Source organism: Lycorma delicatula, chromosome 3, assembly GCF_047948215.1.
Source record: "Lycorma delicatula isolate Av1 chromosome 3, ASM4794821v1, whole genome shotgun sequence".
Classification (NCBI taxonomy): domain Eukaryota; kingdom Metazoa; phylum Arthropoda; class Insecta; order Hemiptera; family Fulgoridae; genus Lycorma; species Lycorma delicatula.
In genome coordinates, this window is record NC_134457.1 from 180,427,457 (window position 1) to 180,443,581 (window position 16,125).

Consider the following 16,125-nt stretch of genomic DNA (forward strand, 5'->3'; position numbering starts at 1 on the left):
TTTGAATAAACTATTTGTAACCAGTTGAAAAATCTTTTTTCACTATTATTAACTGCTATGCTGATTGTTTGTTACTGATTTGTAGGCCTTACAACCATTATATGCATCTGAAGAACTTAAAGGTAAACTTGAATTGTTCACTAGCAAATTTAAAGACAGGATTGTTGCTATGACTCTGGATAAGGAATATGATGTTGCTGTTCAAGCTGTGCGTTTGGTGATAAGTATCCTCAAGTGAGTTACTGTTTTATTAAGTTTTTTTACTTGGAAATTCCAGATTATTTATAAAATAATAGTGTATACAGAAGGTACTGTTCTAATTGTTATTGAAGCAATATTTAATAAGAAAACTATTTGTTTTTTCTTATGATTTCGTTGTTCTCTGCATTCAGTAATAAATATTTTAATAGAGAAAGGTTTTTTTGTGTAGGAATTTTTCTTTTCTTTCTTGCTAGGCCTTATCTCTTCTGGTATTGTAGGATGTATTTTAAGGCGGCTGCTGAATCTCTGGTACTAATAATGCAGGAGATGCAAGTTTTTCTCTCTAATTACTTGTGGATGTATATATGCATGAGAGATGTTCATGGATCTTCTTCCTTCCCTTTTGCTAACATAAATTTAATTTTATAATATTACTATAATATTATAGTATATATAAATATATATATATACATATTATTTTTCTAAAGTCAATTCCTTTGGGAATCGTATTCCTCCGAACTATACAAATTGTATTTATCTGATCAACCTAAGTACAAGAATTAATAAATAAAATAAAGTAGGATGACACTTACTTTAATCCATGTGTGCAATAGCGCTTTCACGAATTGCTCGCATCATCAGTTGCTCCACATAACTTTTACAAATATTCGTATCAAATTATATGTTAAAATCACAATTAAAATTGAAATTAAAAATCATTTCATACTTAAGATTTAAAATTATATATAAATTTAGTAAAATTAGTTCTTCCTTTATTGTTGTCCATACTTTCCTCTATACTAATTATATTAAAGAGTAAAATTAAAACTCAGCAATCCATTACAGTACAGAATCTAATAATATTTCATACCTTATTATTACTTCTTCATTTTTACATCAAGAGTACTTTTTGAGGATTTTCCCTCATCGTCAGTTGATCAAAAATTAAAAATTTTAAAATTGGATATTAAAAAATTATACATTCAAAATTAAAATTATTGCATAAATAGTGTAAAATATGGAGTCAAATTAAATATTAAAAATTAAACATTCTTAATATCAAATTTTTAAAAATTTTGTATACATGCGACTGTATGTTTCATACAGTTTCAGCCACTACATACAATACTGTGTTAGTAATGTACAATTTAATTTAATTTTTGTAATTTTTTTATACTGGAATGAATCGTTCCAATAATGGCAATGAGTTGTGTGTAGTTATTACAGATTTTATGGTTAGAGTGTTTATGTTTTCTAAATTTTTAAGTTTTTATTTCTTTTTTCTTATTTGTGGATGTAATTTTGGAATTGTGTACAGACAGCTGATGATGTGGGATCCTGCGAAAGTCGGACTATAGGTATTAATTTTTTTTTTATGTTTTCTGTTACTAGTTTTGGTGTTCTTTTTTTAATGTATTCATTTATTATATTCTATTAAATAAACCACCTAGTACAGAATATTGAGACAAGACATATCTTACCTTAATTTTAACTCGTGAATTTTTTTTTTTTTTAGTTGCTCTCAGTTTGTAATTGTATTTTTTTTATTTACATATGTATCCATATGTCTACACGTTAGCGAGGGCAATCACAATTCTATCAACTATTCTGTGAGGGAATCATAGCATGATGTTTTTTTGTCAAATGCTGCCACAGTTTCCTTTGTTAATCATTCAGGAAGTGTTTCTTTCCTTTTAATAACATTATCCAACTTCCCCCTTACTTTGCATCATCAGATCTTTATAATTTTTGCTTTTAGATTTATTATTAATCTATGCTTGATGGAATGGTAGGGTAATTTTGGAGTTTCTGTTAAACCTAATCCACAACTACACACAACTCCATTGCCATTATTGGAATGATTCATTCCAGTATAAGAAATTACAAAAATTTAAATTAAATTGTACATTACTAATACAGTCTTGTATGTAGAGTCTTGTATGTAGGAAAAATTTCCTATTCATGTGACTATATGTCTCATACAGTCACATGAATAGGAAATTTTAAAAAATTCTATATTAAGAATGTTTAATATTTAATTTTAATATCAACCCATCTGCCATCTAAACCCTTTTCTAGAGTATTACCATTTCATTTCGGTACATTAACTGTGTGTAAGGTAGCCACTGAATGACTGGCTAGATTTCATTTGCAGTTATGCTATAGGTGGAGGATCTTTCTTCATTCATGCAGGTCTTGTAACTAAGTGTGAGGTGGTGTTATTTCTCAGATGGCAGATCGCAAAATATCAGAACATTTTTATATTAGATTTAATTAAAATCTATATTACAGCTAAATCTATTGTCTGTAATTCACGTAGAATATGAATGATGCCTTTCTAGAGAATTACAGAAGCAGAAAGTATATATTTTATTTAGTTTTCCAACTTTTAGATAGTTTAGGTTTCATTAAAATATTGGTAAATTTTGAGGTCTTGAAAGGTCAAATTGAACGGAGGTGAGGTATGTATTATGTTATATCCTTCTACATAGTCTTGTATACAACTTTAAGTAGTGACATAATCAAGTCATTTTATGGACTTATAACATTTTTTAAAAGATTTGATTATGTTCTTTTTTTTAATGGGTAAAAGTAACTTGTGTGGTAATTGAAATAACCACCCACAATTCCCTTTCAATTCTAAAATGTTTTCAGAAGCAAAATAATTCTTTAAGACTCATATTGTTTGTAGAAATTTGTGGAATCATTGTACAAAATTTATTTAATATAAAATTTATTATGTAAATAAACTAACAGATAAGATATCCATCTTAATATTTGCAATATAAAAAAAATTATTCTGTTTCACCTCTAATTTTTCTTTAAAAATGGTAATTTTTTACTTGCATTATGTATTTTTGATAACACATTGCTACATGTTGCCCACTCGGAAAGACTGTGTGTGTGTGCATATGGGCGCGTGTGTTTATATTTATGTAGGATGTTTAGACCACCAAAGAACACCGTATCCACGATCTAGTATTTACACAGATTTGAATACTAGATCGTGGATAGCGGTGTTCTTTGGTGGTTGGGTTTCAATTAACCACACATCTCAGGAATAGTCGAACTGAAAATGTACAAGACTACACTTCATTCACACTCATACATATCATCCTCATTCATCCTCTGAAGAATTATCTAAACGGTAGTTACCGAAGGCTAAACAGGAAAAAAAAAAGAAAAAAAAGAAAGGATGTTTAGACTACCATGCCAAACAAATTAAATATATTTTAATAAACAAACAGTTTTATTAAAAATTAATGTTGGAACACCTATATGGTTCTTCCATTTTTGAAAATGTTAATGTGTAAATTGATGTGAATATTTATAAAAAATAAAAATGTGTAATAAGAATGAGTTGGTTTTGATGAAAGTGACTTGAAAATATGTATTATATTACTATATTGTTATATACATTTAAATTTTCTTAAAACAAACCACCTAGTACAGAATATGGAGCTAAGACATATCTTACCTTAATTTTTTATGAAAGTACTTTCACAAGAACCTGCATCCTCGGTCAGATTGAAGTAATTCCATTATTGCATAATAACAGTTTTAAAATAAAATTATGAAATAATGAAATATTGGAATTGTGTATTAATTTATTTAATAAGTGCTGCTAACTATTGCAGGTTTTATAAGACCATCTCCTAAAACACTGTCTGATGGCTTATCAGATTGAAATTTATTTGTATTTATATTTATGCAATATTTTTATAATGTATTTAATTTTATGTCATTTTTATTAATTTCTAATATTTCACAATTTCTGTTAATATCAGAAATAAGAATTTTTATTAATTATTAGATGGTCTGTCATATTAGATAAATCTAATTTTTTTTTTTTTTTTATTTCTACAATGTTTAAGAAATCTAGTTTTAAAGGATCTATTTTTTTCCTATATAAGTACCTTTACAATCATTACATTTAATTTTATAAATTCCACACAGATTATTTATTTGATTATTTTATTGGTTTTTAAATAATTTATTACTGTTTTATTGCTGGTTTAAATATTTCTTTTAATGAAAATGTTTATTTTATTTTTTAATGATTATTGTATAAATGCATTAAGAGTCATAGTGAGAGGTTGGGTAGTATCAGGTGATCAAATATTATTTTTTGTGAGTCTTTATATAAAACTGAATTCATTGATTAGCCATAAATGTTGTTGAACTGTCCTGTTAATGATAACAATTTCCTCAGTTGCAAGTTCTCATTAAATGTTCCCACAATTTTGTGAAATGTTAGAAACAGTTACAGTATTGTGATTAAAGAGGGAAAAATCACTTTTCTGATTACAGTGATGACATAATCAGTAATTTAGCTGATTCATTTTAAATTTATAATATCATTGTAATAATGATTATCCTTTAAATCTTATGTTTTGTGTGAAAAAATCATTGTACTGTAGGAGATAATATTTTATGTATATTGTATTATTTACTATTGTTAAGGCAGTTTTATGTTTTCATTATTTAAAATAATTTTTAAACAGTGTGATATTATATTTTGTAGTTTTATCTTAAAAGAAAAACTACTTTCTTCTGTTCATAGACACCACAGAGATATATTAACAGATAAAGATTGTGAACATGTGTATGAGTTGGTCTATTCATCACATAGAGCAGTTGCACAAGCTGCAGGTGAATTTTTAAATGAACGCTTATTTGTACCTGAAGATGTTGTTGCACCTGCCAGAACAAAGCGAGGCAAAAAACGACCTCCAAATACTCCTCTTATAAGAGACTTAGTACAATTTTTTATTGAATCCGAGGTAATTTCTTTTTTATAATTTACGTGTGTAGAAATATCATCAGTTAATTAATGTGATAATTATGAGTTGATTTTAGATATATATATATATATATATTTTTTTTTTATCTTAGACCTAAATGGCATTTTGTTTCTACACTTTAAGTTTGAATTCATTTTGTATGCATATTTCCTGTTAATCTACTGATGTTCAGAGAGTATAGACATTTCATGAATGATAGTTGGCTGTTGTCTATACAGTATAATTTTTTTGTTGTGACATTAACCATTTTTGTTTTATAATAAATATATAAACCGCTTACCAAAAATTATATGTGTAACATGTCCAAGTGCTTTCAGAAAGTAATTTCTATCATCAGGAACACACTAAGTTATTATGTATGTACCAGGTGTGTAAATATGAAACTGGAATTTCTGTATAGAAAATACCTGCTTTTTGTATGAAAACTATAAAAAATATTTTATTCAAAATATTGTCTATCGCTAGCTACATATTTTTCCATCTCTGACAATTTATGAATGCCATGCCAAAAAAACTTGCTCTTTTGAGACAAACCAGTCATCAAGCCATTTTCTTACATTTTCATAAAAAGTGAAGTGCTGCTCAGCAAGTGTGTTTCCCATCAATGCAAATAAATAATAGTCGAAGAGAGCAAAGTCGGGTGAGTAAGCTGCATGCGAAAGTATTTCCCAATTGAACGCCTCAATCGCTTTCTTGACCAGTTTTGCTGTGTGTGATGGTGCATTATCATGAAGTGAAATCAGTTTGTGTTTCCTTTTTTGATATTCTGGTAGTTTTTCACGCAATGCTTGATTCAAATCAATCATTTGTAGTCTGTAGCATTCAATATTAACAGTTTCGCCAGGTTTTAGCAGCTCATAGTAGATCATACCCTTCTAATTCCACCAAACACAGAGCATTGTCTTTTTTCCATAGCGATTTTGCCTTGAAATCAATGTTGATGGTTTGCCTTGAGTTACCCATGATTTTTTACTCTTAGGATTCTTGAAATATATCCACTTTACATCACCTGTCATAATTGAATGGAAAAATGACTTTTTTGCATGCAGTAAAATTTGTAAGTGTGAAATTTGCAATGTTCTGGCATCCTTTTTACTTCCTTGTATGACGTGAAGGAAGTATTGTGATTGTGAAAAATTTCGGTTTTCAGATTTCAACAGAAATATCCATTTTGACCATCCATCTAGTCAATCCATTCTGACTAGTTTTGGTGTGGTGTAAATATGTACATAACTCAAAAACAATTAGCCATAGGATGTTGAAATTTTAGATTTAGATGTGTTGTAACATCGAGTGCAGCTCTCCTTTTGATTGCAATCGACTGAACCAAAAGTGTCCAAAAAAGCTCAAAATAGATAACAATTTGGATTTTGGACTTTTTCTTAACTGCGGTAAATAAGCTTTCATTGAGAGCTTTTCAACAATATCATAAGTAGTACTTATTTTCATTGGTTCCAGAGTTATAGCGAAATGAAATTTTAATTGATGAAATATTTGGATCTTATCCAAATATATTGGAAGACACATCAGTTCGAATTAGACTACATCTCCTTTTTTTTTTTAATTTAAATAGATTGATTTATTAATAATTAATTATTAACTTCTGATTGTAAAAAAAAAATCACAATAAATAATAATTCCATAACAAAAAATATGAAAAATGTGAGAAGTTATTAATGAAATAAAATTTTATGTACTTTTCAGTTTTAAAAAATGGGTATGTAGTTTAAGAGTTCTGAGAGTGGTACAAAGTAATCAGCTACTAGCAATTCAATATTTCAACTCTTTGACTAATTATTACTGCATAGTTAATCAACAAACAATATAGTTTTTATGCCAAATGTCATTGTTGTAACCTAACATTTAATGACTAATATTAATGGATGAGTAATTACAAAAGCACCTCAACATCTTATTTGTTTTTCTTTATAGTAACCAAAATTGTGTAGGCATAGTTGTTTTGAAATAAAAAAACATAGGTCCGTTTTAATATTTTTTTCAGTAATTTTATTTGTCAGCAATTTTAAGATTTTTGTAAGGGACTTCCAGCAAGACAAAAAAATGTTTCATGTTAGAACTGCTGATGATATAAATAAGGTTTACAGTATATTTTTTTATTTTTATAAGTTCAGTATTCTCAGTTTTAGAAAATTAATTTTTTTTTGCTGTCAAATTATATATATCTATGGTATGTGCTATTTCAAAATGTGATTTTTTTTTTTAAATCTCCGAAATAGAATCGATGACAGTACGTTTTTGTTCCTTATAGTTGCACGAGCATGGTGCCTATTTAGTCGATTCCTTGATAGAATCAAATGAGATGATGAAAGACTGGGAATGTATGACAGACCTATTGATTGAAGAACCTGGCTCAACAGAGGAACCACTTGATGACCGTCAAGAAACATCCCTGATTGAATTGATGGTTTGTTGTGTAAGACAAGCTGCTACTGGAGAGGCTCCTGTTGGACGTGGTCCTAATCGTAAGGTGGGGTGTCATTATTTTATTATATTAGTTTCTAAAGTTAAATTATTTTTTATTTTTGTTTGTAATTATGGCATTTAGACCATATTTTTAGAAATTATTTGTTTTGTTGCTATATGTTAATACTGCTATAACCTTTTCTTATATTAAGGCAAATTTGTGTAAAAATTAGACAAAATGCTGCTGATAATTATACTTGGTTCCTATAAATGAAATCAGTTTGCTAGTCAGTTTACTGATTAAGTGAATGACTGAAGTTTAGCAGAAGATGCTAAATTAGTCTGATAAATGCCAGTCTTTCTTTGTCAAGTGATAGTTTTCTTTCTTTACCATTATCTTTCATTAATTTAGTTTACATTTTATGTTTACAGAAACACAGAACACAATAGATGAGAAAAGAAGTGTTCTATACCAGTAAAGTAAAAGTTGTGCATTAATTTAGAATCAGAACCTAGTGCTTCAATTTATTGAAAAAAAATTATGAAAAAGTAACTAAAAATAACTTGTCAAATTAAAAAAAAAACCTATTCATGTAAAATGTTGAATTATATTTACCTTTGTAAGTGGTTTTAGTTGTCAGTATGTGCATTTATCCTGCAATGCAATGTTTGATAATAGACCTAATAAAACAATAACTAAAATTAAACGAACATAAATAAAAACAAATGAGCATAAGTTTTATTTGTACATTTATGTGCTTATATTGAGAAAAAAATTATGAAATAAAATTACGCCATTTATTTCTTTAATCTATAACATTTTATGACTACATATTTCTAAATTTTTAATGTTTTATATTGTATGTCAAAAAAAGTTTTTTTTAAGTTAAAAAGTACAAACTTATTACTACACATTATCTTCATGTCTATTGTTAATACATTTATCTATAGTGATACTGTAATCTGTCTTGATTTTTTTTTTTTAATTATAATTTTAGTGTTAATTTACACTGATTTAATATTTTCTTAATCGTATTTTAAGATGTTATCAGCTACCATAAAAATCATTAAAAAAATCTAATTCATTAAATATTTCTAATTAGAAAATGTACATTTTTTAGTTCAGGATTGAATTTCATGTAAATTTTTAATGGATTTAAATGCCAATCTTAGATTTGCCAATAGTGATTTAAAAATTGTATTTTATACCACATTAGCAGTTTGGTTGTGTGTTTATATAAATGAATGCATCAGGATTATATTTGTGCATATTCAGTGAGCTAAAATCCTGCAAATAGCTGTTTTTAATTAATTCAGAAAGGAAATTCCTGTTGAAAAAGAAAGTTCAAAGCTGTTTAGATATTGTAAAACCTATTTTTCTGAAGGTAATGTTTGATTGCATTCATGTGGGGAATTATGTTCACGCATTGTTTTATAGTTTCTACGTATAATTCTTATACTCATCATAAGGTATAAACTAATTCTCAAATAATAATCAGTCACCTGTACTGCCTTTTTGTACTATTTCTTAATTGGAATTCATTTACCTTTATTTAGATTTATACTTTATTTTTTCAGGTTTCTTTATAATTATTGTAGAAGTCCTTGAAGTAGTGTGTGTTCAAATTACTGTGCCTAAATATACCTTCTGGTATTCAGAACTTATGCCACTGGATCATTAATGTCTTTCAATAAATACCTTGTTAGTGTGATCAGTTATATTTTTATTATATGTAACTTATAACAGATTTAGATACATTTCACTTATTTTAATACTGTATTATTAGTAACTTATTTCACATTGTTGAAGTTAATTATGATGTACATGTACATTATTTATATTTTAAGAAGTATTATATTAAGGTATTTTATTTAGATTCACATTAAGTTACATCTTTAACAGAATTGAATTATCTTTAAATACATCTTTTATTGAACTGATTTAACTTTAAATGAATTGAATTGACTGTTAATCCATCTTTTACTGAACTGAATTAATTAACAATAGTATTATAAAGACAAAATATATATTACAAAACAGCTGTTGAACTCAATTAGATTAACAAATTATGAGAATTATATGTCTTACATAAATGAGAAGAAAAGAATTACATAATTTGTTTATCATTAATAAGGAGGACATGAAACTGAACATTGTGTGTGACTTGTAGCACGTGTGTATGACTTGTTGAAATAATGAGTATGGTAACAAGATGACTAATTAATTTACACTGAAGGAAATTTTCTAACATGCTGACTTGATGTTATGAATATAATGTAACTGCATACCTGTTGTTCTCATAGAAATATGTCTCCATAATAAATATATAGTTGGTCAACTTTGTTATTATGAAGTGGCTTTTTGTATAATCTTTGAGGATTTACACTTGACCAGTAACAAAACTTTTGCTTATTAAGTTGAAATGTAAGCCTCATCACTTATTCAAAATATTGTTCAAATGGTCAGCAGTAACATTATGTCCAATAACTGGTGACAGAAAGCAAGTCTTTATGTGATGAACATCATTCATCTGAGTAGTCAGTCATCTGAATCTTATATGGATGGTACTGGAGATTTTGGTGTAAATTTCGTCTTACACTGTGATAATAAATACATAGTGATACTTCATGCCATTATGCTGACCAGGTAGAGAACTTTGCAAAGCAGCTTCTGCTTTTGTCATCATTTTCTGGTGTACGCACATTTTTAACACTTTCAGCTCTTTTCAATGAACTGAAACAGGTGGAGCCCGTTTTGCCCATTAAAATATGGCTTTTGATGGAGTCCATATTTTAACCTATTTTTTTTATTATGTGGGCAGTGGGCACAGATCTTACGAGAATGTTAAAATGGTTTGAAAACACTCATTATGCATTTATGTAAGTGTCAATGCTTTTGTAGGACTCTTTTTAACAACAAAAGCACAATGCACACTACTCCATGACTCCATTGTGACTGATTAGTAAGACAAGGGCTGGAAGATGATATTTTCATTCTCCCCACTCATCAGTAATAGACTGTATCTAGTATCGCCAGATCATTGATTCACTGTTACATCTGTAATAATATTTACTAAATTTATGCTTTATCAGATTAACCAATCAATTCTTCAGTTATTATTAACCATTATATAAATTACTGATATCCTCTGTGGCAAATTTCTTTTGAAAAATAATTTCAGGTATTGAAGAAATGTTTATTCAGATTTATGCAGAATTTCTCTTTTATAACATCTTTAAATATTAAGATTACTTGTGTAATTTCATAATTGAAATTAGATAAAATGTTAATGAAGCATCTTTGAATCTCATGAAAACTATCATCAGTATTCAAAGATCTTTCATGCTCATAAAGGTGAATGGAAACTGCAAGCGAGAAACTTCCGTTTTCTTCTAAAAATAAGGATCTTGGCAGTTTATGACATATATGGGGGCTATAATTGATTTTAAGTAGTTTAATTCTTTAAACCAAGTAGTTCTTTAATTGATGTTGTGATGTCAATCGGCATTAAACTTCTTTATTTTGAGAGATCTTTTTGTTCCTGAATCTTAAGTTCGTACTTGTGTGACATTTAATGTAAATTAATTTTGTTTACTTCAATTTTTCTCTTGCTTTAGCAATCCTTCAAAATTCTTTTATGAGAATTCACTCCTATGCATGGTCTTTGATTATTTTCTAAACCTTTTGTTCACGGGATGCTTTATTCATTTATTTGTGGTGTAGAGATGTTTTGTTATTTTATGATTTAGTTGTACTGTATATTTATGAAGTAAAAAGTCTGATATGAAAATTTTATTTTTTAAATGTGAAAAATATTCATTAAAAAAAATTAATTTTTTTTTTTTTCAGATTTTATCAGTAAAAGAAATAAAGCAAGTGCAGGATGATAAGCAGAAGTTAACTGAACATTTTATTAGTACCTTGCCTATACTATTAGATAAGTATCGAGCAGATCCTGATAAATTAGCTAACCTTTTATCTATTCCACAATATTTTGATCTTGAAATTTATACTATTTCACGACAAGAAGCTGTAAGTATTTCTTAATTTTGTTTGTGAACTATATTTGTTGTAAAAATTATATACTATACTGTAGTAATAATCTATAACATGAGATTATTGCAAAACTAGTGTTATTAGTTCTTTGAAAAGTAGGTTAGTTTACTCCCCCAAGTCAAGCTTAAATTTGTTATGACAATAAAAATATATAATTTTGTGTATATTTCTTCAATTACCACTTGTGTAAGCTTTATTTTATATTAATATATTGTTAAATGACATATGCATTACTAAAACTAAATTTTAAAAATTACTTACTAATCTTGATATCTGTTTACAAGTGAATCAAATGTTGATTAGCACCCTGTGAAATCAAATTGACAATGTTGGGAAAAATAGAAAATTGTAGAAGTATTTTACTTCTCATTGGGTAACATTCTTATGTATATTAACTCTCTTCAACCAAAGTTTAATATGTACCTTTCATGATTTTTCTTGCATACCATTTTCTACTATTAGTTGGACTGTCAGACCTTTTTTCTAGTTTTGCTATCCTTTGAAAAAAAGCTATCCTGATGTTACAGTTTGTACGGATTGCTCTAGAAATGTTAATTCTGTTGGTTGCGGCTTTGTTGTTGGCAACAGAACATACATGTTTGGCCTTCCCAGCATCACCAGTTTTTCATTGCAGAACTGTATGCCATTAATATTAATAAGGCCTTACATATAATTAGTCCAAAATAACGACACCTTGTTTTCTCAGATTCCATGACTGCCTTACAGGCAATTAATGACAAATACTCTAGACACCCTGTTATTGAGATTTCAGGCAATGAGTATGCTGAGAGTGCGACAAAGGAGGCTTGTTTCCAGCCTCCTTTCACCAATTGCATCGCTTCTAACAATCTTGTTTGTTCCCTGAAGAGGGTGGTTCATGAGGAGTAGCACAGTGATTGGGGTGCTACCATGAACAATAAACTTCACCCTCTTAAGAACACTGTTTCATTGTAGAGTTCCTCATACAGAAATAACCATCGAGAGGAGGTTATTTGCCATTTGTGAATAAGGCACACTAGGCTCACTCATGGATATCTGATGACTTAAACAGATATACTAGTTTGTGCTCGCTGTGACTACCAACTGACAGTGCACCACATCCTTTTGGATTATTTCTGTTATGCGGCATTGCGTTGTGAGTTTAAACTGGGGACTAACATTCGAACAATTCAGGGAGATAATGGAATGTTTTTATCTTTGTTTTATGGTTTCTTAGGACCATCTAGTTAATAATTTAAATTACTGTAGTGTGTATCAGTTATTCATGCCAATTGCCATACAGCAGATAGAAATTTTAGTATTGTTATTGAGACATAAAATGTGTTATATACTTGTTTATTACAAAAAATATGTTGTGTCTGGGTGATGATATGCTAAAGTGTTTTTTGCCTAGAAAAAACCAAAAAAACCTTTGAAAAATTTTAAAACATCTCTCTTTGTTGTGTTTTTTCTATTACTCAGCGAATTCCCTCTCACTCTAATTGAGTCACATGGGTTTATAAATTGGTAATACTTTTAGCATAATTATGCTCTTGACACCACTATATTTATTTCATGTAGTCCATTCAGTTTATTAATTTGTTCTATTGTTTATGTTTATTCTGCTTCTCAGTACTCAAAAGTACATCCACTCTAGTCTTTAGCCATACTTGACATAAATCTCTCTACCAATAATATGTTTCCATTCAAACTTGCCTAAGTTAATATGAATTTATCCAATTTGTTGGAAGTTGAGATTATCCAGCTTAAAATCTCAGTTAAGTTATTTGAAAAATTGATTGAAGTAGACTCTCTAATGAGAAATGGTGTGTAATCCAGTCAAAGCTGGTTTAGACTAATGCTTATCTATAAATTTCAAAAATAATTATTAAACATATTATTCATTCTACATTTTTCAGTATCAGCAACTGAACTACCATAGTGTAATTGAACAGAACTAATTTAGAATTGGGTTATTAAATAATTAGATTCATAAGTAAAAAATTCAGCCTTTTTTATAACAAACATATTATTTCTTCAATTATATTATTTATAAGTTGTAATTAAAATTTGGGACTGCTGTACAAGCATTTTAAGAATTGGAAGATTTATAGTTTGTCATTTCATTTTCTTGTATTTTGTAAACATAAATTATTAACAATAATAATACTAACATTGTACTGTCAGTCGTCACTGGAGCTTTATTACACACTACTGCTGTCCTATCCAATGTGTTATGTTTAAACAAAGCAGTATTGCTTTTTCTTTGGTTGTTTGTGTGCAACATCTAAAGTTAACAGTTCTATAAATTATTTCTGTCATGTGATGTCTTATATCATTGCAGTTGGAAAATTGTGTGCTCAGCAGAAATCAAAAGAAAAAGAATAAAAGACCAAAAATTTGAAAATTAATTATATTTTAAAATGATTTATGCAAACATGTGAGAAAATATTCCTTTGTATGAATCCCTATAAATTAGGGCAAAAGTTGAAGAATTCATTCAATAAGGAAAACCTAGTTTATAACATAGATATCTGGATGGTTTAGTGTTTAAAAGGAAGAAAGGTATTTGTTTTGGATCTGCTTGTTGAACTGCAAGTGTAATAAATATTCTTAATTCTGTAGTTAATGTTCTTTTAAATGAAACTAAAAAAAATGCATTATTTTATCAAAATATTACTTCAAAATTTGTGTGGACTTATATATCTTAATTTATGTAGCTTAAGTTACGTAGTGTTTTTTGTGACTGAAGTAATGTAAATGACACGGTCTGTGATGTTTTAGTGAATTTAAACTGTTAAGTTACAGCTTACCACCTAATCAAGTTTTTACACTTGTCATCAGTTTTGAATTTTCTAATTTGTACTGTATATGTAAGAATTTACGATGCTGTTTCACAATTTACTTATTACTATGTTGGTTTGATATGTCATTTTCAGGTGCCTTATAATAGAAGATAGTATTCATACTGTAAGTGATAAAGTGGAACATTAAGTATATGATAAACTAAAAATATTATGTAACTACTAAAATTTTGATTTTTTTTTTATATTAGAATTTAGATTTACTATTGAAAAAGCTGCATGGTATTGCAGAAAAACATCATGACACTGAAGTTTTAGAGACTTGTGCAAAAACATTAGAAGTTCTTTGTACTGAAGGTAATGCTATTTATTCACGTTGTGATGTTCAGCGTTCTACTATAATTGATGCAGTTGTTAACAAGTATCGAGAAGCAATGGATGAATGGAATTCACTTATTGAAGGTGTAAGTAAACTGAAATATTAAAAGTATGCTGTGTTTTCAATCTTGTTAGAATTTTCTTTGTTGTTTTTATAATTTTTTTTTATTATGTCTACCTTCGGAGTGTACTGGAAACATTTCTCTTTTATCTGGGAGGATCTGCTCAAATCCTGGTCAGGCTTGTTAGCATTTTTCATTCACACACAAAATTCATTTTCATTTTTTTTTTTAAAAAAAAGCACTTGGGTAGGTTGGAATGGGATGAGAATAAGTGTTTTTTCTTTTTCTTTTTTCTAAATGAGATGTGCGGGCATCGACTGCTTTGATCATTTAGCCCAAATGGAAATTTGTAGCATATGAAAAATGCCATACCTGACCGGGATTCGAACCCAAAACCTCTGGGTGAAAGGCAGAGGAGACACTACTACTCGTGCCATGTAGGCCGGCATAAGAGTGTTTGTTCCCCGAGTTTGAAATAAAAAGGTAACTTTTATTGCTAACTTTTGTAATAATTAAGTTTACTTTTTATAAACTGATGGGTTGGGCAAAAGGAATTTAGTTGCATTTTGTAAATTTTACAGGAGAGCTTTTTCTCTTTTAAAATTTAAAACTGTTAAATAATTAGTTTTTCCAAAGTTTTTTAATGGTAACCTATTAATGAATAATAATTTCTAAAAACTAAACAGAAATGTAAATCAGATAGAAAAATACACAAATATATTTGTTACATTAATATAAAATTTACATGCAATAAAGGGTTAAGTACCTTTTTCACCATATATATATATATATTTTTTTTTTTAATAAATGAAACTTATTTGTTATGAAATTAAAAATAATTTAAACATCATAATTCTAGTGGCACTGAAAAATGTTATGAATGAAGTATTGGAATCAAAAAATATTATTTTTTAAAATGTATAGTATAATATAATGACTGGTTCAGTCTTTAAATGATGCATTATGATTTTTTTATAATAATTTTAGTGTTCTCATTTTGTGAGTGTGCCTATTTTTGTTTACCTTGTTGGTCTTAAGATGTATAGGTAAATTTTATCGCTTTTTGAAAGAATTAATTTTTTCTAGGTTATTTCTTGGATATTATGTTTTTGTCATACTTCAATTTGTTTGATTATTTTTATTTTGTCAATGTTAATCGTACTTTATAAGTTTGTATAAGAAATTTGCATAATTTTCACATTGCTGATTACATCTTCACTGGATGATAACAGGACTCATTAACCCACTTAAATAAGAACTTTGCTTGTCATTACTGTTCATCTCTTTAAAATGGTTAAGATTTTCTTTTCTACCTCCAGTTGGAACAGCCTTAGAACAATTAATTCGTTTGTATCAGCAATCATTGTTGAACTCATTGACATGATAATTTAATTTACTTAGCTCTTAATTCTTAG

At 28.1% G+C, this 16,125-nt stretch overlaps 1 protein-coding gene across 3 annotated transcripts in view; it reads left to right on the plus strand.

The window, feature by feature from the left end:
- The window catches only part of SA1 (stromal antigen), a 138,626-nt gene that overhangs the window by 34,714 nt on the left and 87,787 nt on the right, over positions 1 to 16,125 (plus strand). For all 3 annotated transcript variants that reach the window (XM_075361127.1, XM_075361129.1, XM_075361128.1), the window contains exons 9-13: positions 86 to 234; positions 4,766 to 4,985; positions 7,276 to 7,494; positions 11,281 to 11,463; positions 14,522 to 14,734. In XM_075361127.1, coding sequence (XP_075217242.1) covers positions 86 to 234; positions 4,766 to 4,985; positions 7,276 to 7,494; positions 11,281 to 11,463; positions 14,522 to 14,734 — 984 coding nt within the window. The remainder of the gene's footprint in view (positions 1 to 85; positions 235 to 4,765; positions 4,986 to 7,275; positions 7,495 to 11,280; positions 11,464 to 14,521; positions 14,735 to 16,125) is intronic.